The 25,433-nt window shown below is 36.9% G+C and overlaps 3 protein-coding genes across 8 annotated transcripts; 2 read left to right on the forward strand and 1 right to left on the reverse strand.

Moving 5' to 3' along the window:
• Window positions 1–1,506: 1,506 nt before the first annotated feature.
• LOC121810775 (maltose excess protein 1-like, chloroplastic) lies at window positions 1,507–3,650 on the forward strand. Of its 5 annotated transcripts, XM_042211523.1 has the most exons (8): window positions 1,678–2,182; window positions 2,243–2,533; window positions 2,598–2,687; window positions 2,749–2,850; window positions 2,921–3,039; window positions 3,106–3,168; window positions 3,248–3,309; window positions 3,392–3,650. In XM_042211523.1, the coding sequence occupies exons 1-8, from the start codon at window positions 1,967–1,969 to the stop codon at window positions 3,463–3,465; spliced, it is 1,017 nt and encodes a 338-aa protein (XP_042067457.1). In that variant the 5' UTR covers window positions 1,678–1,966; the 3' UTR covers window positions 3,466–3,650. The 5 variants fall into 5 exon arrangements, with proteins under 5 accessions (XP_042067451.1, XP_042067457.1, XP_042067447.1 ...); XM_042211517.1 differs by lacking the exon at window positions 3,248–3,309 and adding an exon at window positions 1,507–1,667 and having other exon boundaries at window positions 2,117–2,182; window positions 2,598–2,850; XM_042211513.1 differs by lacking the exon at window positions 3,248–3,309.
• A 3,497-nt stretch (window positions 3,651–7,147) lies between these two features.
• On the forward strand, window positions 7,148–9,281 carry LOC121804377 (alcohol dehydrogenase 3-like; the record flags this gene model as incomplete). Its single annotated transcript, XM_042204263.1, has 8 exons — window positions 7,148–7,250; window positions 7,326–7,408; window positions 7,508–7,583; window positions 7,673–7,734; window positions 7,833–7,928; window positions 8,013–8,174; window positions 8,278–8,308; window positions 9,172–9,281. Coding segments are annotated over 8 exons (723 nt in total), but the record flags the coding sequence as incomplete, so codon positions are not given.
• A 549-nt stretch (window positions 9,282–9,830) lies between these two features.
• LOC121810566 (putative transcription elongation factor SPT5 homolog 1) lies at window positions 9,831–17,335 on the reverse strand. 2 transcript variants are annotated; one of them, XM_042211330.1, is made up of 22 exons: window positions 16,815–17,335; window positions 15,323–15,555; window positions 15,068–15,214; window positions 14,783–14,941; window positions 14,599–14,682; window positions 14,264–14,334; window positions 13,819–14,176; window positions 13,550–13,705; window positions 13,373–13,470; window positions 13,240–13,288; window positions 13,006–13,158; window positions 12,735–12,878; window positions 12,543–12,645; window positions 12,138–12,293; window positions 11,955–12,000; window positions 11,775–11,869; window positions 11,605–11,683; window positions 11,258–11,312; window positions 11,066–11,183; window positions 10,837–10,980; window positions 10,625–10,725; window positions 9,831–10,492 (listed from the first exon to the last, which is right to left on the reverse strand). In XM_042211330.1, the coding sequence occupies exons 1-22, from the start codon at window positions 17,140–17,142 to the stop codon at window positions 10,247–10,249; spliced, it is 3,123 nt and encodes a 1,040-aa protein (XP_042067264.1). In that variant the 5' UTR covers window positions 17,143–17,335; the 3' UTR covers window positions 9,831–10,246. The 2 variants fall into 2 exon arrangements, with proteins under 2 accessions (XP_042067264.1, XP_042067268.1); XM_042211334.1 differs by lacking the exon at window positions 16,815–17,335 and adding an exon at window positions 15,671–16,748.
• Window positions 17,336–25,433: the final 8,098 nt, after the last annotated feature.

Raw genomic sequence — 25,433 nt, forward strand, 5'->3', positions numbered from 1 at the left:
TTTTATGTTTGTTTCATTGTGTTTTGTCTACCATTGACTGACGCATGTCGAGTCACGACTCAAGCCAATCTGATGCAGACTCTCTTAATAGAAGGTTGTGATAAAGCCAGATATTTGTTAACAGTATTGTTGAAGCTGTGAAAATTAGCAAATAAAGAGACACTGGACACAAATTTCAAATTCTCAATTTATCTAACAATAATAATATCAAAATATAATACTAGTACTAGTATAAAATTCCTACAGGGAGAGAAATAAGTATACTCATTTGTTCAAAATTAATTGAGATATTTCTTTTCAACACAAGATTTAGAAAATAATGCTAAGATAACTAAGTGAGTTAACTGAAGAGAAAAGATAATTGAAGCAATGATAATGATTCATTTAACTTGGCGCATCAGAATATATAAGTCGATTAATGTTGGATGAAAAGAATAAGACATCACCAACAGTACTGCAAAACCTAAAATGCAGTAGAATAATACCTCCAAGCAAAACCAATCCCATTATAGGTTTTTGAAGAAAAAATACATATATTTAGGTTTGCACTAAAAGTATACCAAAAACACTTTTCAAAGTTTGAGTTATTGCATTCAAGTTCAAATCAATTCATATATATCAAAATAGAAAAAGAGAAAGGAAGAGAAATTAAAATACATAGATTGAAAATCTTACAGGAAGAAGGCAGCGGTGTAGAAGAAGAAGATGTGAAAATTAACCTAATTTAACTCTATTAATATTTGATTAATTATTAAATAATGGGCTGGCCCATTTCAACACAATTGAAAAATAAAATCTGTTATTTAATACATAATTCAATTTTATTACATAGATTATATTCACGGTACACATAAATCTATGGGAAACAATTATTTTATTAGATAGATTAATAACTATACGTACATTAATACAAAATCCAATTTATCGATTTAATACAGAATCCAATTTATAGATTAATAACTATACTTTAATTAATATTATTCAAATCAAATATGCTATCAAATATAACAAAAAATAGTTAAACATTAATAATTTAAACAATATATAATATGGAAATTCTAAAATAGAGAAACATAAGCCAAATATGTAATTTAGATAAAATATATAGGTATGATTGAAAAGTATAAAAAGTGAGTGAGTGAAGAATATTCTTTTGGGTTTGAGTTTAGTGTAAATGGTTGGAGCAAAACCAATATTTAGTGTGACATTTACACTAAAATGAAAATGAGTGAGTTTAGGGCAATGGTGCTCCGTTTGAGTTTAGTGTAATAGTTGGAGACGGTAATTAATTTTGTTTTCACATGAGATTCCTATCTAGGTATGGAATCATTGGCCACAAATTTCCTCGAGAATCTATGGTTTTGTCCACATTGTAATTTCATTTGCTATCGTGTCACAAAAACATTTGTTGCGTCGTTATCCAGCTTAAACCATGTTGTATATTCGAATCTGAAACCTTTGTAGTGGGACAAATACACGAATTATTTGTATCGTATATGTATTTATGAATGAAATGTATTGTATTTTGGCGTAAATGAATTCCAATCAGATTTATTGCGGTACCAAACCGTGTGTTCCCTCTTTTATCAACAATTCACCTCTTCACTCCTACTACTACTAACACACACCCACTCCTTCGCGTAGCTCTGTTGCAGCTTCTTGCATTGGTAAGTTCAGGCTCACTTCATCACTTGTGTGTGTGTGTGTTTACTGATGTCTTAGACCTGTCTGTAGAAATGCCCAGATGAAGTGTGATGGGTTATTGAAATCGAGAGAAAAGATTGCTTTTTTATGTTTGCCACAATGAGAAGATAGGTTGAGTATTGGAGTTTTGAGTGATCATAGTTGAGTTTTGGGTATACGACCGAGTGAATTGGTGTGGTGTGTTTTCTCACTTTTATTCATGACACACTGAATTGGTGTGGTATGTTTTCTCACTTTTAGTGGAGTGTGTCTTCTGTGGTTGATGAGGTTGGTGGTGGTGGTGCGTGATAGGCCGGCAGCTTTTGGGTTTACGTTTGTGGTTTCTTTTTCTTTCCTTTGTTGGTTCTTGGTTAATTGTTTTGCTTTCTTGTTTTTTTGGAATCTGCCCTTTCTCTTACTGCAACTGCCTCAGATCATACTCAATTATCGGAATCTGATGGCAGGGAATAACTCCGCATTTTTGGCTGTTCCATGGCTGGTGAGAGATTCATAACGTTCCTTACTATTTTGAGCATAGATTCATCACTTTTGTTTGTAGGGTATGCTTACTGGATTGCTCGGGAATCTCTCTTTGCTATCGTATTTTATCAAGAAGAAGGAAAGTGAAGCTGTGGCGATCCAGTTGCTAGGAGTCGTATCTATATACGTGGCCATCTTGCAGCTGGCTATGGCTGAAGCTATGACTCTTCCTCATTTTGTGGCCACTTCGATAGTGACTGCATCCGGTGTGATCATAAATTCGTTGAAACACTTCGATTTGCTTAACAATGGAATCTGGAAATCTTGGGAAGAATTTATAACCATAGCTGGGCTATCGGCACTTCCACAAGTAAGCAAACTAGTTATGCTACAAATTAGGTCCTTTGTGTGGTCTTAACTATGTTATGGTGCAGGTCATATGGTCTACTTTCGTCCCAATCGTTCCAAACACTGTATTCCCAGGCTGCATTGCCCTTTTCACTGCAGTGCTCGTCGTTTCTAAGGTATGCTTAGTTATAGCTCTACAGGATTTGAAGGTCTTCTACCCATCGTCTTACTTTTTAGGCGCGCATGGGGAAACTGTCAAAGAAAGGTGTAAACATTCTCGGATCAGTATCCGGATGGACAGCCACACTTCTCTTCATGTGGATGCCTGTTGCACAAATGGTTATATTTCATCTTCCAAGATGCATACAAATATGACTTCAATCTAATTATTTTGTGACTGCTTTTTCAGTGGACAAATCTTCTGAATCCCAAAAACATGAAAGGTCTGTCAGCCGTGACAATGTTGCTGGCCATGATTGGCAACGGTCTGCTGATCCCACGAGCACTAGTTACTCGGGATTTAATGTGGTATGTTTGTTATACTCGTTATCATCATCAACTGAGCCTCCGGGTGTGACTATAATCCGTCTGCAGGTTCACTGGTTCGACATGGGCGTGTGTTTTCTACGGATGGGGCAACCTCGTGTGCTTGTACCGGTAAACTAGTCACACTCTATGTTATGTGGAAAGCAGTGTTTTTCTATGGTTAAAGTAATGAAATTTGGTGTTGTTTCAGCTTTAATAGTATTAGCTGGGAGTTGTTCTTGGTTTCAACTCTTGGGTTTCTTGGTTGGATGGGTGTGTGTTTTGTGATCATATGATATGTATATATATATTATTGTGTTGATTTTTGTTGATGATTTAGTTTGTGTTTGGACAGGAATTACTTTGTGGAGAGATGCACAAGTGCAAGGACACCACTCATCCTTAAAGGATCTCATTTTTGGACATTGATGTTTTTACAATGCTAAATAACATACTATCTACCAAATTATCTGTTTATAGCAAAGCGAATAAGGTAGAAGACACGTGTTGTTGTAAAGTCTAGTTAGAAAGAGTGATTACTTTGCATATGCTTACTACTAAAATAATCGATACTCTATAATTTTAGATAGAATGCTTTTAATGTTTTGGGTTGAGTTTTTTTTTATCACATCAAACGATGAAATAGGCAAAACGCCTAAAAAACCGTCTTGATTCGTCATGCAATTTTAAAATACAGTTAAAAAATTATGAAACTTAAATTTGTTCGCAATCATCTTTCGGCGAATAAATTGGACATGATTTTAAATATAAATATAAATGAGATGAGATGATACTATTGTATAGTGGTATCCAGGAAAATTATTAATCTCTCATGTTATAAATCAACTATTTCGAGAACGAAATTGCAATTAAAAGAAGAAAATTTCTAGAAAATGAAAATAAAAAAAATCAAAAGAAATCTGTTCTATAATTATATTTGTACCACGTATACTAAATCAAGAAAGACCATTGGCTCACGTAAAATTAATGACACTAGGGGATTAATTATCTAGAGGAATGATACGCTGAGCGCTCAAAATGAGCTGTACGTGGGCGATTCCCCTTCTTAGACATCCCCAAACCGAACCGAACCGGACGAACAGGCCTGGAACCGTCCGGAACCAGAACCGTCGGCGACGGTTCGAACCGTGACTGGAACCGCCGGTTCCCCCGGGCCGGTTCAGGTTCCAATTATTTGCAAACCGTAACCGCCGGTTTTGAACCGCCGGTTCAGCGGTTCCGACAGCTTTTCAGGCCTATTTCCGACCTAAACCCTTGGCTTTTTCAGAAACCGTCAACGGAACCGCCGGTTTTCGTCAGAAACCGTAGACGAAACCGGCGATTCCGTCCAAAAAACCGCCGGTTCCGCCGGTTTTTTGAAATTTTGAATTTTTTTTATTTAATTTAATCACATTTTCCCCATATAAATACCCCCTTCCTCTTCATTTCTACTCACCCCATTCTTGTGTTAACAAGTCTTTCTCTTCTCAATCTCAATTTCTCTATTCTCTATCCTCATTCTCTCTAATTGCTCAAGTTGTTTACGTTATTTGCGCTCATAATTTACTCACGTTGTTTACATTATCATATTCACACAATCACACTACTCTCTATTCTCCACTTTCAATTTCCATCAATATCATGTCTTCATCTCGTCGTAGGCATCTCAACTTAAATTTTAAATTTAAGTTGAGCTCAAGTCCTTTTCCTTTATTTCTTTTTTCTCCCATTTGTTTCGAATATGTAATTTGTAAATTATAATCAAGACTTTAAGTCTTTTGTAATTTATAATTTTTAAGTTGTAATTTGTAAATTTTAAGTTGTAATTTGTAATTTGTAATTTTAAAGTTGTAATTTGTAATATAGTTGAAATTTGTATCAATAAAATTGCATTTGTACACCGCATTATTCTAATTTAATTTATACAAGTATATTTACATTTTTTACTTGAATTACAATTTTAACAAAAAAAATACATATAAACATGAACCGCCGAACCGGCGGTTCCGGACCTTGACGTGAACCGCCGGTTCACGGTTCAGAAACCGGAACCGTCCAAGCTACGACGGGCCAGTTCCGGTTCAAGATTTCCAGGAACCGGCGGTTCCGGACCTTGACTTGAACCGCCGGTTCACGGTTCAGGGACCGGAACCGTCCAAGCTACGACAGGCCGGTTCAGGTTCAAGAAAATCTTGAACCGGAACCGGCGGTTCCGAACCGTGAACCGCCGGTTCCTGAACCGTGGTGACGTCTACCCCTTCTCAATTCTCTCCGTTTCTTCTGTTTTTTTATTCTTCAACTTAGTCAATTTTTCCTTTTTTCTCTCTACAATTCACCACTTCTCTCCAGTTCTCTACGCATGTTCTTCAATTCTCTCCTTCTGTTTCTGTTTTTGTCATTCTACTACAATTTAGTCGATACTCTCTTTTTTTTTCTACAATCCTCTTTCAATTCTCTGTCTATTTTTTCTGCTCAATTCTTTTTTTCTATCAGTGATGCTTCTTTCAATTCTCTCTCTGATGCTTATATTGTTTCTGTTAGACTTGTTCTCAAATTTGGACTCTCCAATTTTTGAAAATGATATCCCCAAATCTGAATTGATATTCCGCTTTGATTTGTGTTTGGAGAAAAAAACGTTGGGGAATCTCAATAAGTTAGAAATTACTACAAGATGAGATGTGTGCAATTTGATTTTAGAGAAAAAGAGTAGAAAGAGAGAATTGAGCATATGATATTTGTGTGAGAAAAAAACTATACAGATGAATTTTTGATTCAATACAGATCTGTGAAGAAATGAGAAATAATTTCAAAGTACTAGTATTATAAAAAACGGAAATTAAAAATAATTTAAAACTAAAAATTAAAAGAAAAATTGAAAAAGTTGGTGAAAGAACAGCATAGCAATCCTCTAATTATCTAATCCCTTTGATTTTAGAATCATATTCTTACCATAAATATCATATCATAAATAGAAGGTAATATTAGATCATCCTCGAAAAATCATGAGTACATTTAGCAATATATGTAGTGAAAAAGAAGTATAGATAAAAACATGTGACCAAATATTCTCACGAATTTTTCAATTTTTAGCTAATTGATTACGAGTTTTCAACTTAGTTATGGTTTTAGCAAATCAAGGCAATTTGTAAACTTGTTCAACAAGAATATATTCAATTAGAATAAAACACAATTAATGCAAATCGGCTAAAAGTCATCCGACAACGTAAATTAACATTATTGTACAATTGCTCAAAAATTTACTACTAACATAGTAATATTCGCACAAATGTTGGCATTTGCTTGTAGCACAAGAATTTATTCAAAAATAAAAGATTGTGATATAGGAATATGTGTAGTAGAAATGAGATGAATATGGCAAATTAAAATCAGATTTTTTTAGGACCAACTTGTTTTCAAATTTATTCAATTTTTATGTCAATAGTTATATACACAAACTATGAAACTATAGTTCTTAGGCCGCTGACCGCTATCATGGACTAGATCACTTTATTTTCAAATTTTATATTCCAACAAAAAATTATATTTTCTGATAAATTTTGAAAATAAAGTGTCTATCGATATTTTTTTTCGCCCCAAGTTTGCAGAGGTTTAACTAATATGCTAAAACGACAGTTACGAGTTTATTGTAAAAACCATTGAAGCACAAAGGATTTATGGGCAAGTGGTATTACATATGCATGGACCCAACCACTTCGTCAACTTTTTTGAGGCCAAACCATGTTATCTAAAAACGGCAAACTTAATTTATGTAAATGTTATCTATAGCAAAATATTTTTAATAGGAGAAGTTGTAAAGATTAGGAAGCTGCATATGAGGTAAATAGATAGTACTACAAAAGAGGTTGAAATGATACAATTGTGAGGTTCTTGATAGTGGAGCAAGTATCTAAAGGTTTCATTGTCACTTAAGGTAGTATTGTAATAAACAAAATTTATATACTTAGAAAAGTCATATAATTAATGTCATGACGGCCACATCAAATCAAAGAAATTAACAATAAACCCCAAGTTAATTAAATTTAAAAAAATCAGAAGTTAAAACAAACGGCAAAAACCAGACCACTAACCCAACCAAACATATGAAACCAATACATTCAATGAGTACACCGTGCTCCACGTTGGGTGTTTGGCCAAGATCAACCCCCAAGCCCCTCTCGACAAAGTCTGTGTCCTCAGCTGTGGCATCTCCACAGGTGCGTGTTTGTGTGTTTTTGTTCAATTGGAGAATGTGAAATGAAAGTGATGTTGGATTTGTTTTGGTGTTTTAGGGCTTGGTGCTACTTTGAATGTTGCAAAACCCTTCAAGGGCTCTTCTGTTGCTGTTTTCGGGCTTGGTGCAGTTGGACTTGGTGTATGTTTTTTCAGACACAAAAACCTTGTTGTTTTCAAGCATGATGATTACAAGAGATTGGGGTGGTTTTTTACTTTTTTTTTTTGGTGATGTTTTTAGGCTGCAGAAGGAGCAAGACTGGCTGGTGCTTCTAGAGTGATTGGTGTGGACTTGAATCCTGCTAGGTCTGAAGAAGGTGTGTAATTTAGCAATTAATTAATTAATCAAATGCATTTGCTCAAAAAATGTAGGGGATGTGTCTAATGTTAGTGTATGTTTATGCAGCTAAGAAGTTTGGTGTAACTGAGTTTGTGAACCCTAACGACTACAAGAAGCCAGTCCAAGAGGTTTGTTTCTTTTTTTTTCAAATGAATTACCAAGGCCTCTATTTTGATGTTAAATTTAGTTAGTATAGTATTTGATTCTTCAATTTTTGGTTGTGTAGGTGATTGCTGAGATGACTGATGGAGGCGTGGACCGGAGCGTTGAGTGCACTGGAAACATCAATGCCATGATCTCAGCCTTTGAATGTGTCCATGATGTAAGTTATACATACATACACACACACATGTTTAGCAATTGATTTGTAGAATGACAATGACGATGATGATGATGGTGACGATAGGGATGGGGAGTAGCGGTTCTTGTTGGAGTGCCTCACAAGGAGGCTGTGTTCAAGACTCATCCAGTGAACTTCTTGAATGAGAGGACTCTCAAGGGGACTTTCTTTGGAAACTACAAGCCTCGTTCTGATCTTCCATCTGTTGTGGAGATGTACATGAACAAGGTGAGTAATGATCTAGTCTTATTAGATATACTCCATATTGAATCATTAATTCATGAACAAATTGGTTGGTAATGGTGCAACAAATTGGTTGGTAATGGTGCAGGAGCTGGAAGTGGACAAGTTCATAACACACTGTTGGGTTACAAACCCATCCCACATCGGATGAGGGAGGGAAGTTGGAAGGTGTATATAATTCCTGTCCAACCCCAATTAGTTTGAGGCCTTTTGGGAGTGACCCAAAAACAAATCCGTGCGGGCTTGACCCAAAGCGGACAATATCAAACTAATGTTGCAGTCGACGATCCTAACAAGTGGTATCAGAGCCCAGGTGGCTATGGGTTGTGCTTGGATGAGCCCCGGTTAGGGTCGGGCCCTGAAGGACTCGGGTTAGAGTCGGGCCCAGGATGACCCAGGGGCCAGGGCTGGAACGACCCATGTTCGTGTCGACTGCGTTCCCGATGTGGTCTCGGTTTGAGGGGAGGTTTGTTGGGTTACAAACCCATCCCACATCGGATGAGAGAAGGAAGTTGGAAGGTGTATATAATTCCTGTCCAACCCCAATTAGTTTGGGGCCTTTTGGGAGTGACCCAAAAACAAATCCGTGCAGGCTTGACCCAAAGCGGACAATATCAAACTAATGTTGCAGTCGACGATCCTAACAAGTGGTATCAGAGCCCAGGTTGCTATGGGTTGTGCCTGGATGAGCCCCGGTTAGGGTCGGGCCCTGAAGGACTCGGGTTAGAGTCGGGCCTAGGATGACCCAGGGGCCCGGGCTGGAACGACCCATGTTCGTGTCGACTGCGTTCCCGATGTGGTCTCGGTTTGAGGGGAGGTTTGTTGGGTTACAAACCCATCCCACATCGGATGAGGGAGGGAAGTTGGAAGGTGTATATAATTCCTGTCCAACCCCAATTAGTTTGAGGCCTTTTGGGAGTGGCCCAAAAACAAATCCGTGCGGGCTTGACCCAAAGCGGACAATATCAAACTAATGTTGCAGTCGACGATCCTAACAAGACTTCCCCTGCTGAGCCATTTGCAGAGATCAACAAGGCCTTTGAGCTGATGCTTAAAGGGGAGGGGCTTCGTTGTGTTATTCGAATGGAATGAGCCAAGATGATGATACAACTTCCCCTTGTTTAAATTTTGTCTATCTATGTATTTTCTTCTATCTTGGTGCTTGGTTGTATCCTCTGAATCTGAATAATGATATGAAATCATATTTCCAGATTAATCCACCTGTTTTTTGTCTATATATCTTCAAGTTTATATAGTAAGACTCAAAGTTTCGATTTTTTATGAGTTTCATTAATTGAAATCATAGAATTAAATTTCAAAATTTGGGGCTGAAACAATGTATTTTCTTTTTTAAGGCAGTTTTGGAAAAACACTATTTTAATGTACAATTGATAAAATAAGAGAAAAATAGAAAGAAAAAGTGATTAAGATATTATTAATATAAAATAAGGCCCACTTCATTAAAAAAAAATTACTATCACCTAATTTGAAGAGATACAAAAATAGCAAAATTGATGTATTTTATTAGATAGGGGTAACAATTAGTCTCCATGTAAAATACCAATATCGTTAATAACAATAAGTTGGGACTGATCAATACGTACAACTATAACATTTCAAACAGAAAGAAATGAAACCAAATTGAATTGGAACGGTACATCCAGATAGATGTACACAATTTTGTCTTTTATTACTGGAAGCAGATGTTTTAAGTGGTAGCATATGGCAATGTTGACAAAATGAAATGTGAGAATAATTGTACATAAAACTATTTATACAATTGAGCATTCAACTAAGAGAGATATAGTAGGAGTACTCCACTAGACTAATAGGCAAATAGTAAATCATAAATATACAGCAGCTCCAATTAGGTAAATGCTTTTACAAGGCAAATGGCTACAACATATTGAACTTGTCAGATTCTCTATTCTTCCCTGTGTGTGGTAGCAATTTCTGCATTTCTTGCCCAACTTAGAAGGCTTCGGTTTCAATCCAACACCTTGTTGCCAGCTGCCAAAACATTGACCTCGGGTGATCACCGGCTTCAGCTTCGTCTTTCACGCTTGAACTAGTTTCGCCAATGATACCATGTCTAAGATCTTGACGTCCAGTGTGTCGTCAACTTTCACGATTCCATCAGTGCCGTCAATACCAATTAGCTTCCCAGTTGCCCCACGGTGCGCACCCCCCATGATCTTAATCTTGTCTAACTTCCTTGGTGGCACTACCTCAATTTCGTTGGGAAGGGCAGTCACCACATCACCATTACCACTTGATCCAAGAGCTATCTTAGACGAGCCATCCTAGAAGATTAGAAAAACGGTACCATAAATAACAGTTATGAATACCATCATGTCCTCCAAATGTCGACTATCATTTTATTCCGGAGATCACAAAATTTAACAATCCAAGGTAAATAATGAAAGAATGGATACCGGAAGCACTTCTCTTATAACTCCTGGAGTAGTGTCATCACCAGGCCTCCGAACATTGACCAAAATATCGGGCAGGAACCAAGGCCCTTCACTATCTGCACCTGCAAAAGACAAGTCCCATAGATTGTAACAAGATATTAACACAATTGCAAAAACTCCATAAGTAAGCTCACAAAGAAAAAAAACAGTTATGCATGAGTATAACGACAGACCTACGACAGGCGACATCATATCCAAGCCACCACTTCCAGGTGTCATCGGCTGCCCACCAGGTGTCCCAGGTAAATATGCAGAACTTGGAGTCATTGGAGGTTGCCCACCAGGAGTGGAGGGCAAGTATGGACTTGGAGCATTTGCTGAAAAATGAACGCAATTTCAAGTCAAACCAAATTCCTACACTTGTGTACCCAGTGTAATATGATGAGAAGAGTGCTGAATCACCATAAGCAGATCCGCTATCTCTCGGTGTGCCTGCCTCATTGTAATTGTTACTTGGGGTATTTGTCCAACCAGAACCAGGTGTAGGTGCTTCATATGCTCGTGAAGGAGGACTTCCTGGCTGATAATATTTAAGAAATTGTTACACAATGAGAAAGTAGCAAGTGGACTTGTTAAAAATACACCAAGATATACCTGATATTGTGGACTTGTGCCCCAAGAACCAGGATTTCCATCTTCCCAATTGTCCCTGATATTTAATCATTCCAGTTCCATTAACATACAATTGAGAGCAATAATGGTTCAAATTATTAAGCAAGTAGATAGAAAGTTTGCAAATATAATTTCCTTGATAGAACAAACTCATTGTAAAGACTAAAGCATAAGCCCAAAACTTGTAATCATGGTTTATAGATTTTCAGTAAGATGCATTACTAATTAACATCCTCTATTATTTCTTGATGGGAGCAATAAAACTAGTTTCATTCCACACTTCACGAACAAATACTTTGATATAGATGCATCTTCCTTCAGGAGAATACCTTGGTGGACTCATTGGTGTATACGGATTCCATGCTCGGTCACGCATAGGTGTCCTCATACCATCATGGTAAGGAGTTACTGCACAAGAATTAAGGGAACGATAGACATCAGTAAATAGCCACACTAAAATTGCAATTAGGACCAAAAAATGAACTATCATAAAACATACCTCCAGAGTCCCTCATAGGAGTCATATATGGATGCAGAGGAGTGCGAGAAGGATGCATCGGGGTCTCACTTCCCATACCATATCTGGAAGTTTCCCTGGTGAAGAGAGCAAATCAGAGCTTTAAATCTAAGGACCTAAAAAATTTGAAGACCTACAAAATTCAAAGTTACCCACTCTTACCTGGATGGTGTAACATTGACATTATCCGAAATATGACTACGATCAACTGCAAAGGCCAAGGTTGCCATCAAACACTATGATGCAAAAGAAAATGAAAATGAAAATGAAAATGAAAATGAAAATGAAAATGAAAATGAAAATGAAAAAAGGTCAGAAAAACCATTTCCCAAAAGGGGGACTTGCCTGCAACGACCTTCATCTGAGATTCTAATTCAATCCGAACAGTGGAACCTTTGACATCTTTAACACGTCCCTTGCAACCTTTATAATGGCCAAGACGAATTTTCACAGTGGCTCCAATTAAAGCATCATGGCCTCTTCCACCTCCTCTTCCACCAACTGTTCAATCAAAATTATCAACTCATGAGAAGTGTGGAATAAACTTTATCACAAAACTGTGGCCAAAATAAATCAGTGAGCATCAAATGGAAAAGAAGACATGAATAATGTGATATGTAGGCGACCACATTAATTTTATCAGCTTTGAACCTTAGAAGTACGGGTACCACAGCCACGGGTGATAATCACACCACAGAAAGACCCACATAGACGAGTTCGATAGTCTTATATGTATGCAAAATTACTTACAATTGTTATGACCACCATAACCACCTCTAGGTGGTCTCATGGAAGAGGTAGGAACACGTGGTGGAGTTCTCAGATGTGAAAATTTTGATGTAAAGGAATTGCCCTGCATTAAAGGCATTGTCAATAGATGCAACCAAGCAAATGCGCAAATAGCATGTCAAATGGGTGCTTGATAACTGATAAGATCCATACATTCCTTTCACCATTCGCCCGTGATCCACCAACCATCATACAAGACTCCGATTTTACGCAAATAAAACCAGCATGCTCAAGGTGATGCCGATCATAAATAAACAAAACTCCTTTGTAGATATGTTCAACTGGACCCTGCTTTCCCTGGAATGTGGCAAAATAGATATGGAGTAAGCAATTGGATAAGAAGGAACCAGGAGACAATAGTTTCCCAAATTTTAGACAGTCAAACATCGTCAAGTAACAACCAATAAAGTTGAAGACAACGCACCCTACACGGACCATCAAGAATTTTAACAACATCTTTCACAGACAGTGTATTCTTGTACCGATCTTTAGCAAAAATCTTCTTGTCAACCTTGTATTTAATCTCTCTTAACCTCGCGAGAGCAACATCAGGTCTCTCTGGAACACCCTTAAGAACCTGAATTGCAGCCGATACTAGTTAGGAACAATGAACTGATAGTTTTCAGTTTTCACTAACTTCTTGTTTTGAGGCACTCACCTGAAAGGCTTCACTCTCGACTCGTATAATTACACCAAAACTATTGTCACTGCACAAAATTAATTGTCAATGAGCAAAACCTAGGAGAAATCTGAAAAGTTAAAAACTGCGAAAAAATAAATACGAAACTTACTCTAGCACCACAAGATCATGAAGCTCATAATCACCAATCTTAGTTACACCAGACGTTACTTCAGAGCTCTCCACAACATTGTCCGCAAAGACACGTATCTACGTAAAAACAAAACAGGAATGACATCGGCACATGATCAAACAAAAATAAACTTATAATAGAAAGATAGCTGCGTACAAGTTCCTTTGTTGTGTCTGAGACTAAATTCACCACATGACCTTCAACTGAGACAACCATACCAGTTGCACCCTCTGTAGCACCAGACACAACCTTTACATGATTTCCAGGTTCAAAGTACTTGCAAAGGTCTTTGTCGCTAATAGCAAGGGTTTTCTAGAGATCAACAGGTGAAACATGGTAAATTTCTTTGTAATAATTGCCATGATCCACATCCAGAGATGGAATTTAAGATATTGCATGAGCAAAAATATATTAAATTTACTCACCGGAAGGCCCTTTTCATTTGGTTTAATATGAACAGTATCTTCCTCGACCTTCTCCACCCATCCTTTCAAGTTTCTAAGATCTCCCTTGACAACTATAACCCTATCACCCTTCATAAAATGACCTTTCTTTCTGTTTGCAAAGAGTGTAGACAAACTTGACATGTCCCCATCCCCAGTTTCACCAGGTTGCCTAAATTTTTCGAGTTCATCAAAGGTTGGTTGAACATTCTGAGTGCTGAGTGATTTTAACGAGACATTTTTATACAAGAAACCGTCCTTGAACATCATCCCTTCAATTTTTTCAAAATAATCACCAGTAGCTGGATCTCTTCTACGTTCAACTCGTATATGAAGCTCTCTGGAATTAAGAAGTTAAATGATATTACAGAAGTGTAAATAGAATTGGAGATGAAGTAAATAGAAGAAAGTAACTTAGCAGCTATACCTAGCTTCATCAATATTCATAAACCGTGCAGGGGGAGTAAATGCCTTCTTCTTGGGGACTTCCCTCCCTTCCTGAAAGCAGGCCAATATGTGCTTGTAAACAAAAACTCAAAATGATCATTTGTAAAAGTTACATGCTAATTTGATATTAATTAATATCATATCACCAACAATGTGTAAAGGTTTACAAGTTGCAAGAGGAAAAAATACTCTCAGATATTTGACAAATAACCGAGGAAGTTCTCTGATTTACAAAGAAAAACGGAATAAAGGAAAATCTTAGTCAATTACCACAGTCAGTCCCAGACTAAATCCATACAAATTACAGATACATACCAATTTGTTAGACAGGGCCTGCAAATCAATCCTAGGAATGACTTTCACAGTGGCTCTCTGCCGCACATTGTCCACATCAACAACCTTGTATTTAAGAAACCAAAGCAAAGTCTCACATATATGCTAAGAAACAAAAGAAAAAATGACACATAAAGAAAACAAAGGTTCCAATAACTATATATACCTTCGCAAGATCCCCTTTATAAGTACCAATCTTCAATCTGACCCAGGTATCCCTAGAAATATCAATTGCTTTGCTTTCAACTGACAGAACATCTGTCATCTCCTTGATTGGAACGAGCATTATTTTACCCGTAAATATATTACGCATACCCTTAATAGCCTGTATTGGATCACGCAAAAAATCTCTCATTTATCACCCAGACTAGATCAGCCTAAACTATGTACAATCACAAAATGAAAACTTGTACAGCGATAACAGACAGAGAAAGCAACTCAGCAGATATACCTCCTTCACATGAGCCTCTTTATCTGCCTCTATGTATATAAAATTTTTTAGGTGATCAAGTGCTATGGCAGATCTGATTTGCAATTCAGGTCCTCTATCAATGCACTTCTGCATAAGGCAAACAGCCACCTCCCTTTCACGGCCAATCTGCAAAACACAATAGGTAAATCAAATTAGACAATAAAGAGCTCAGATCATCCATTTACACTTCTTTTCTACTAAATCCAGATATAACGGGGCCTCCCATTATCATACCGCACATTTCACCATCCATAATTTGGGATCCCTAACAGAAGGCAGTAGAGCTTGCTGTTCTACATCCGTTGCTTCCTCGTCATATTCAACATTAAGGCTCCGTGCATATCTTTCCTGAATTCTTCTCTCAATCTCCTCAACATCCTCTTGCTCATCCTCACGTGGAAGCAGCGGACGACGATGCAATCTTCTATCATCCTCGTCAGGTATATCGGCTCCCGGATCAATGAAATCTGTATATGCAGGCAGATACCAAAACATAAAGATAAGTAAGCATGCTAAAAGCTTCAGCAAGAAACTTGTAAGAAAAAGTAGTATGATTTCAAATAAACTAGTAGGAAGTGATACCGAGCACAAGTCATCTTTATAAGACTTCCATTTCCAAGTGTTGATCTCAGTACAAAGTGGGAGGACAAATGCTCAGAGGAGCAAAACACAGAGAAAGTTGAGAGATTGTGATGGATACTAGATGCAACACATAGGACCAACTATATCCAGAAATAACCCAATATAGGAAGTTTTGATAAAGTGAAATATATATTCTCCTCATTACTATATTCCGTTACTCACTCTTCATTAACAAAAAAAGACAAATAATCTAATATACCACATAGCTTTATCAAATGCATTGTGCAAGACTAAACGCAAGTACGCAACATATCATCATTTAAATCTGAGATCAAATGTCAATCTCATCGGGTTCTAACTACTTGAACATAAATTACCTAACCACTTTAATCCAGGAGACTATGTTGTTTTATCTCCTAGTCTCCCAGGCAGAAATAACTGTACTTTCTCAATAATGCAACATGTGGTATGCATTCACAGATGTTCATAAACTTCTGATACAGAAGCCAAGAGCCCAAAATAAAAACCCATATGCAAATACGAGGAGCTTTTGATGGGAAAGAACCTAAAAATCACAATAAGAAAGGAAGGAAAACTAGCCAGGGGATCTACAGGTTTCGTGCAATAAAAGTAGATGCCCTAAATCTAGGAAGAAAAAATAGAAGCACAAATAGAAGTCCAACTATCAAGCAATTCAGCTGTGATTCCTCAAAGCATTCTGCATTCACAAAAACTGCATTCTGAAATCTTATATACCAATATTTTATAGTGTTTGCAGATGACAAGAAACTGGAAGGGCCAAAAATCAAACATTTCAGACTGGGGAGGCTGCATTTTTTCAATTGGTTACCATTCAAATCAAATCAAATCACCATTGCAGATTAGGTTGCATTTGAAACAAATAGTATACGACCTATCCTATCAAAGAATGGACCTACATATCCCAGTCTTAGTTCGTAAAATTACGCCCGGGGATGGATAAAAACCCTATTTTTACTACTGCTCTTGGCCAAGCTGCATCATGCCATCTCTCCCTAGATTTCCAATGTCCAGGAACAATAGGCAAATTAACTGGATACCAAAATCGAAATCTACAATGAACTCAATTTCTACGCAAATAAATAAAAGGAAGAATCATACTAACCGTCATCCCCTTCCTCCTCCTCCTCTTCCTCATCCGAATCAACCTGCGCCTCCAAATCGAAAAAATTTGAGGCCCCCTTATGGCGCTTCCCTCCTCCTCCTCCTCTTCTTCTGGCGCCGCCTCCACCTCCATAATCCTCATCGTCGTCGTCCTCCTCTTCGTCTTCGTCTTCCTCCGCTTCGTCGTAGATGAAATCCGACGTAGTCCTCTTCCGTTTGACCTTTCCCCCATCATCGTATCCGTCGGCCTCATCGTCCTCTTCGTCTACGCCGTCGTATTCGTCGTCTTCTTCGACGTCGTCCTCGTATTCGTCTCTGCGGCGCGACATCGCGATTGGCAATCAGAATTCTTCCCGAGCGATGATTGAGAGCTTGTAATTGAATTGAATTTGATTGAGGGAGAGTGTGGCTGAGAGATATATGAGTTTTCGTGAGAGGTTGCTGGAGTGTGAGAGACAAAAAAAAAACCCTAGAAACAGGCACGGCTTTGAAACGAGAAAAAATTGATGATGTTCGTGTTGATGACTCGATGCCTACATGGCTACATAATCTTATTTTTACTTAACTCGTTTATTTTTAAACTCCGAATTTAAGTACTCCATACTCCCCGTCTTATAAAAATATGTCATATTTCTTTTTTCGTCGGTCCCATAAAAATAGTCCATATCTATTTATGAAAACATTTTTCTTTTCTTTTTCCTTTATCATTTATGAGCCCTACAATCCACTATACAATTTCAATTATTTTTCTCATTCTCTCTTACTTTACCAATTATACATTAAAACTCGTGCCGATCTCAAATGACCTATTTCTATGGGACGGAGGGAGTATTTTTTTCCTATTAATAAAAATAGTTCAAATAAAGTACTCTTAAATTTTTAAATAAATTTATATTGATTTTAGTCGTTCTTGTTTTGTCAACCTCTCTTCGGACGACATTCATCTTTGTTTGTCGTTGCGCTCATCCCCTCCCTCGCTCGTTTCATGCGCAACTGTCTTTGCTTGCAAATTGTGTAGTCGAACAAACCCCTTGTTGTGCCTCTCTTTGTGTCGCAAGTAACCATGATTCATCGAGGCGTCAAAACCCTAGTTGCCTCTTTTCTACCATATCACCGCCTCCAAATTCGGATTTGTCCTGCGCCACCGCTTCTTGACCTGGACCTGCCTCAGTCCACACAAGATAAAAAAACTCCCACCGAAATCTCCAACGGCTTAGCAAAGCCATTAATTACACTAAGGTTTGGACGCCTAGGTGACACCCTCTGTGCGCAACGCTAGGATTGGTGTAAATGAGTTTTATGGTACTTACTACTTTTGGTTAGTTTCCATCTCCTAGTTTTTTTGGATGTAATCTTCTAAACTATCTACTGCTACTATTGTTTAATTGTTGAGTTATTTCTATTTTTGTTCTAGCCCATTAATGGAATTCCATTTTAATGAAGGAGATTAGATTTATTCCGAATGGGGGAGTGACGCACAAGGGTTATGCGTCGTTATTAATTAAACGCACAACCTTTATGCGTCCTTGGTTAATGACGCAAGGGTTATGCGTCGTTCAAAGACGCATAAGTATTATGCGTCTTACCCTAATGACGCATAACTCTTATGCGTCACGTTGGTAAGTTAAGTATTATGCGTCTTACCCTAATGATGCATAACCTTTATGCGTCACGTTGGTAAGTATTCCTGCCTATCACGCCGGTGACCCGGGTTCGATCCCTGGCAATGGTGCATTTTTTTAAGTGAGTAGTATTTGATAAATATGAGTTATTCTAAACATTTGTTTTTGGCAAATAGATATTACTCTTATAAAAGAATTAATTAAAGAAGTTAATTGGAATTATTTTACGAATTTGATAGACACTTCGCATAAGCTTCTTTTGTTACAAACATGTCTCAAATAATTTCATTTGTATAATGACTTCGTATTGATATTCCACCCTGATATTGTTAACTCATCCTTAAATTACTAATTACAATCAAATCAAGCACAAGATCATTCAAAAGCCAAAATTTCATCAACCACCAGTGTCCACTTTCACCAATTCATATTTCATCCACATTCAAGTACCCTATCCTTCTCGGCGCCACCGCCACTGGCCTCCTTCTTTCCGACTTCAATCTCTTTTTTTTATTGTTAAATAATTTTTTTTAAGGTTTCATCACTATATAAGTAGCATTAACTTTGAAAAAAATTTAATAGACATAATTTTGTCGTCATCATTATGTTGCGAAATTATTTTTGCCAATAAAATGCAACATCTATTATAATCTATTAATCTGCATTTTTTTGGTTAGAAAAAGCTATATAAAATTAATTATTATTATATTTAATAATAAATAGTTAGTATTTATTTATTATTTAAAATTTTTTCAAAATATAAAAATAATGCTATAATATAAATATATGAAATAAATACTCATGGTTATTCATTTGAGGGGAACTGGTGTAGTTGTATTTAAGGTCTTTAAGCCCAACTACTTGGGCTATACAAGGCTTAGCTTCACCCCATTATATGCCATTTTTCTTTTAATTATTGGACTCATAGCTTTTATATATGATCATGTAATTTCAATAGTGTGTTTGAGCTTGAACTGCGTATTCATTCAGAATTTATAATAACTGCCACAATTGTTGGAATATACAAATTATGTGTCATTTTCGTGCAATATTCTCAATTGAAGGTACCACAATTTCGTATAATATTTCACACCAATCCGATTCATCCTCATAATAATTGCATTGGAGAAATAATCACTTTTGAATCTCTGCTAAAATAATATTTTTAACTATTCCTTCGTTACAATTTTGAGCCCCGCAATACTTTGACCTCATTCCTTCGTTGCAATATTGATATTAAGTAGAAGTATAAAGTGCAAGTCAAATCACCAGAAAATTTTACGAGGGATTTTTAAATTGAACAACGTGATATTCATAAGTATTAACTAACAATGTATCATGTAGTAGTATTGTTTTTATTGTGATTCACATCATGATTTGATTAATTATATCTGTTGTTTTGAAATTTACATTTTAAAATGAAAATTTAATGATCCTTTCATGTAATGAAATGCGTAACAGTCTTACACTAATTACAGTATGTAAAATTAAATACAATCAATTTATATTAAGTACTTTTCTTTTTTTGATTGATCTTCTTTGATTTCTTTCGTCGTTGATTGATTGATTTGGATTGCGTCATCTACATCATAATTTCTTCCATGAATTTTTATGAAACAAATTGCCGAATAGTTACATTATATAAGAAGTCTAATCAGCATAGGTTATCTACCGTGCTGGAATTAAAATTGAACATCATGAATCATATCCTCATTATATTGGTGGTGATGAGTGGAATAATCATAGGGGAGTCAAATCGAGGTATTGCTCCGACAAATGACAATATTAATATTAGTGACGCCTGCTATGATGTTATAACTCGCAATGGTTGTTTGAAGTTTATTTTGTCTTTGTTTTGCTTTAAGACGGATTTTGAGCCAGTGGCTGAGACAGCTTGTTGCCGTTATTATGGACAACTTGGTGATGATTGTATAACTCTCATGGCCAACGACGCAAAGGCTAAACATCTTTGCTTAAGAGAAGATGATCATATTTATGACAATGCTCACCAGCTTAAGCAATTTTGCTTAAATCATGCCACTACTCCATCACCGATATATATTTGAGAATTTCGTTTATTTTATGTTTTCGGTTCAGAGGCAATTTTTTTTTGTATTCCTTGTTACTCACTTTTTCATCATTTCTTATGGCTTTCCGTTGTATTTGATGAATTTTGAGATAATAATATTTTGATGAATTTTGATTTCGTGTTCATGAATTATTAGATAGGCACTGTGTTTTAGAATGCAACAAATAACGCAATCTTCAATTGTTTTGATGAATTATTAGATAGGCACTGTGTTTATAGTAATTGTATACCAGATTTTATTTTTAGTTAAATTAATATTTTGTATATTTACTTTACTATCCTTTACATTAAATTGTACTACTATATTAATTAGATCTAATTAAGGAGTATTTGTTAACATGGGGCCCGTATATTTATGATGGACAATCTTCATTTTGTTTCTCTACTTTTATTGCATTTATTTATGGGTATATATTTAAATATAAAATATTAGTATAAATTTGTTGTCTTTATATATTAACATACGTGAGTTTCTAATCAAATTAGTCTTTATAAATTTTAGTGAAAATAATTTAATAAAAAAAGTTTTAATGTGCTCTATTTTTTTCACTTCCAATTTGATATTTTTAACTATTTACAAAAAAAATTGATTTTTCTCTCCAATTTTACTATAAAAACTGTTACTAGTTTATATTAATTGATTAATTAGGGTAATTTAAATTTATATTAAGCTATTTAATCAATATTAGTTATCACATTTTATTTGTCTATAAGAACAATAACCTTTTCACAAAAATCACAAAAAAAAAATTTATTCGCAAAAGCAATGGCTTTTAATTATTATAACTTTTATGCATAAAAATAAATTTTTCTATTCACAAAAATAGAGTAATAAATTTTATATTTTAAAAAAGGTATGACTTTTCATAATAAATATAACTTTTATTTGAAAAATAAAATTTTTTATTTGATGATGAAGTTTAGTTCAATTGGTAATAAGCTCATCATCTATCCGATAAATCAAAGGGTTTGAGTCATCATCTATCCGACGAAGTTTAGGTCAATTGGAAATAGGCTTCTCATCTATCCGATAAATCAAAGGGTTCGATGATGGAAAACGACTATTGATGCTTTAAAAATAATTAAAGTTATTATTTACAATAATAATTTTTATTAATAAAATAATATTTTTATTGAAAATAATAATATATTTTATTTATTACGACAATAAATTTTATTAATGAATAGAATAACTTTTATTATTAAAATAATATTAATATCTTTTACTCACAAAAATTATAATTATAATTTATAAGAACAATCGTTTTTAATTTTATATTGTTAAAATTTTATGAGCATTTCCCATAAAATTATCCATCGTACATTCAATAATACTCTAATTAAGATTTTAAATAGTCTAATTAAAATTATGAATATATTAATGCAAGCATGTGTTAATTAATTTTCATAATTTAAGATTTGTCTTTCTAAAACAACGATAGGGCAAATTAGCATTGGCGGACACAGTAAGCAATGGAGGAGGGCTTAAGCCCTTCCCAAAAGTTTTATTTGTCCATTTTTTCTTCTTGTGAAATATTTGAAAATTTTGAAATTGAGTTTCAGCCCTTCCCAATAATTATTGCTGGAGAGTAAATTATTGTAAGTGAAATGAAAAGAAGGGGTTGAATCTAATAAACTGAACGCACATTAAAATAATGGATAACACTGCATTTAGGAAGAAGACGTGGGCATTATCAAATTCAATATAATAGCTTGTTGCCGTTATTATGGACAACTTGGTGATGATTGTATAACTCTCATGGCCAACGACGCAAAGGCTAAACATCTTTGCTTAAGAGAAGATGATCATATTTATGACAATGCTCACCAGCTTAAGCAATTTTGCTTAAATCATACTAGTAGTTGAGAATTTCTCTACGCTTCACCAATAAGTATTTGAGAATATTATTTTTCTGTTTACAAGGAAAGGTTTCTTGTTTTTTAATTAGTATTCCTTCATTACTCACTTTTTATTCATTTGTTATGGTTTTCCGTTGTACTTGATGGATTTTGTGATACTTGGATGAATTTAGTTTCTTGTTCATGATTTTGAGATAAGGACTATGCTTAGAAAATGTTCGGTTTTGCACAACCTTCAGTTTGAGACGATTTCCTGATGAGTTTGAAAACGTTCGGTTTTGCACAACCTTAAGTTTGGACAAAACGAAATCAAAATATGAGACTGTTTTTTTTATGAAACGATAAAAAAATGAAGCTTTTCTGAATATATAGGTTGAATCCAATATTAGTCAGTTGTATATTAGGATAAATAAGTTTATATTCCAAAATACTCCCTTCGTCCAAAAAAAGACATTTGGGAATGAAAGGATATGAGAATTAGTGCATAATTGATAATGTAAGAAAGATGGGGAGAAGGTATCTAAAATAAAGTTAGTGGATAATGTAACTCACATTATTATTAGTGTTTAATGGTGGTGACCCTAGTGGTATAAGTTGTACATAAATTGATATATGAATAATGAGTTTGGAATTTTCCAAAAATGGAATTTAATATTTTTACAAATTGGACAAAAAGAAAAGTTTCGTTATGTTTATAGGACGGTGGAGGATAATTTATTTTAATAGATTTAAAAGTAATTGTCCATCTAAAATTCCAAACCGGGCACATTTCACTATAATGAACTGCTCGCTCAATGCTTGGCGCTGCGGATCTTAGACATAACATGGCTTTGATCCGGAGTATGATTTCTCAGCGGCATGTTCGGTTCTCACACATCTACAGAGAAGGAAACCGGCTGTCGACTTCCTTGCAGGTAGGGGGTTCAAATCCCTGCCCTTACTTATTATGATTCAATCTATGCGCCTCGGTATCTGAAGGCGCTAGTTAGGATGGACCAGCTGTGATATCCTAACTTCCGTTTCCGCCGTAGAGATGTGGGTTGATCTAGCTCTTTGGTGGTTGGTTTTGATAATTTTCGTTTCTTCTTATTATGTATTTAGTTATATGTTTCCACTTGATAGCACGGAGGATATCATCTTGTGGGACCTCTACTTTGCATCCTCATGTTCTTGTTTAGATCTTAGTCGTTTTTGGGCTAAGATCATGTTTTTGGAACATTGCATTTTGATACTATTTAAGGGTTGGAGGTCTGCCTAAACCTCCCGCCCACAAAGGACGTTTTTTTGAAAAAAAAGAAATGCTCGCTCAATGCTTCTTCCAACATTAAGAGCATTCACTATGGTGGCCAATCACCACCGCCGAGCGATCGGCTATCCCATCGGCCATCATTGGCCTCCATTGTGGTGAGGGGACTGATCGCCATTCTTAACCGCCTTCGCCTCGAAGCCGATCCAATGGCCGCGGCGATTTCCTTTTTTATTTTTTATTTTTATCCCATATATATACCACATTCCCCACCAATTATTCACATTCATCCCAATTCATTTTATCTCACTCTACATTTTATTTCTCTCTAGTCACATTGTTTTCAATGTTCTTAGTTTGTCTTTTTCTGTATTTTTTTAAGTATAGGATGTTTTCTCTTTAATGAATTTGTATTGAGTTGTCTATAATTTATTTTTCTTGTTATTTTATGTCATTTTATATCATACTAAGAGCACCCACAATGGGGCGCCCGATGGCACGCCAGATGGTGTCCATCGTCCTCGGGCGCGGACGATGGCACCATTGTGGGTGCCTGGCATAGGGCGCGCCCGATGCTCACGACCGATACATCGTCCGCGGCGTATAGCGCGGACGATAGCCTATCGTTCGCGCCATCGTCCGCCGCATTGTGGGCTCCGCGGACGATGACACGCGGTTTTAATTTTTTATAAATACCCTTCATTTTTAACATTTCATTTCGCGATTCCACTCTCGAAACTCACATTTTTTATTACTACGAAATGGATTCATCAAGTCCCAACAGTCCGATGTTCAGTGGTGAGGCGCGTTGGCCGGGTACAGGACACGGCGAATATCTATCATTCACCGCCAACATGCAGTACGATCCTGAATTCAGCACGGAATCGTACGATTTGTCTGACATGGAACCGTCACCAAACCGACCCATCACCCCCTCCCGCCGCGCCGCCGCCCCATCCGCCGTACCCGCCAAAAAGAAGCGGACCCGGCATCGCGCGTACAAGTTGCCACCTCCGGAAGTATGTGAAGAGTACGCACCCGGCCGTACAAACTACCAGCCGGATGAAACCCTCATATTGGCGAGGTGTTGGGTGGATATATCGGAGGATCCGATATTCGCGAACAACCAAAGGCAGATCGCGTACTGGGAGCGCATCGCCGAGCGCTATAATGAGGCGAAGCCGCCGAGAGTGTACAAGCGCCAACAGGAGCAGCTCCGCAAGCACTGGGACCAGGTGAAGAAGCAAATCAACCTGTTCTCGTCGGAGTACGATAAGTGCGCGCGGGGGCTGGGGAATGGCGAGAGCTTGAGCGACGTGCGCTCCAAAGCGCTGTTGTTGTACCAGTCCCTGTACGGCGAGTTCAAGCACGAGGCCATCTGGGCGCTCTTGAGGGACAAGCAGAAGTTCCAAGGCGGGATTGTGTACACCGGGGGGGAGAAAGGTCGAAGGCCATCGAAGCTGGTGGTGGCACGAGCAGCGACTGCGGGAATCGTCCGGTAGACCTCAACCGGACGTACATGGAGGACGATAGTACCGGCACACCGATGTCCTCCCTGCGTCCCATAGGCGTCAAGGTTGCGAAGGCCAAGGGGAAGGCTACGGCGACATCATCCTCGACTGCCGCAACCCCTTCGCCGTTCCCGGCCCCGATCCCGACCCCGAAGGCCGCCGCCTTTGAGTCGTTGGCAACAGCCTCGATGGCGAGGACTTTGTTGCAGACGCACAAGGCCCTCAAGAAGTGTACGGATCCCGACGAAGCCGAATATCTCCGGGCGTTGATCAATGAGCTGCGCTGGAAGTT

This window comes from Salvia splendens, chromosome 1, assembly GCF_004379255.2.
Source record: "Salvia splendens isolate huo1 chromosome 1, SspV2, whole genome shotgun sequence".
NCBI classification, from domain to species: domain Eukaryota; kingdom Viridiplantae; phylum Streptophyta; class Magnoliopsida; order Lamiales; family Lamiaceae; genus Salvia; species Salvia splendens.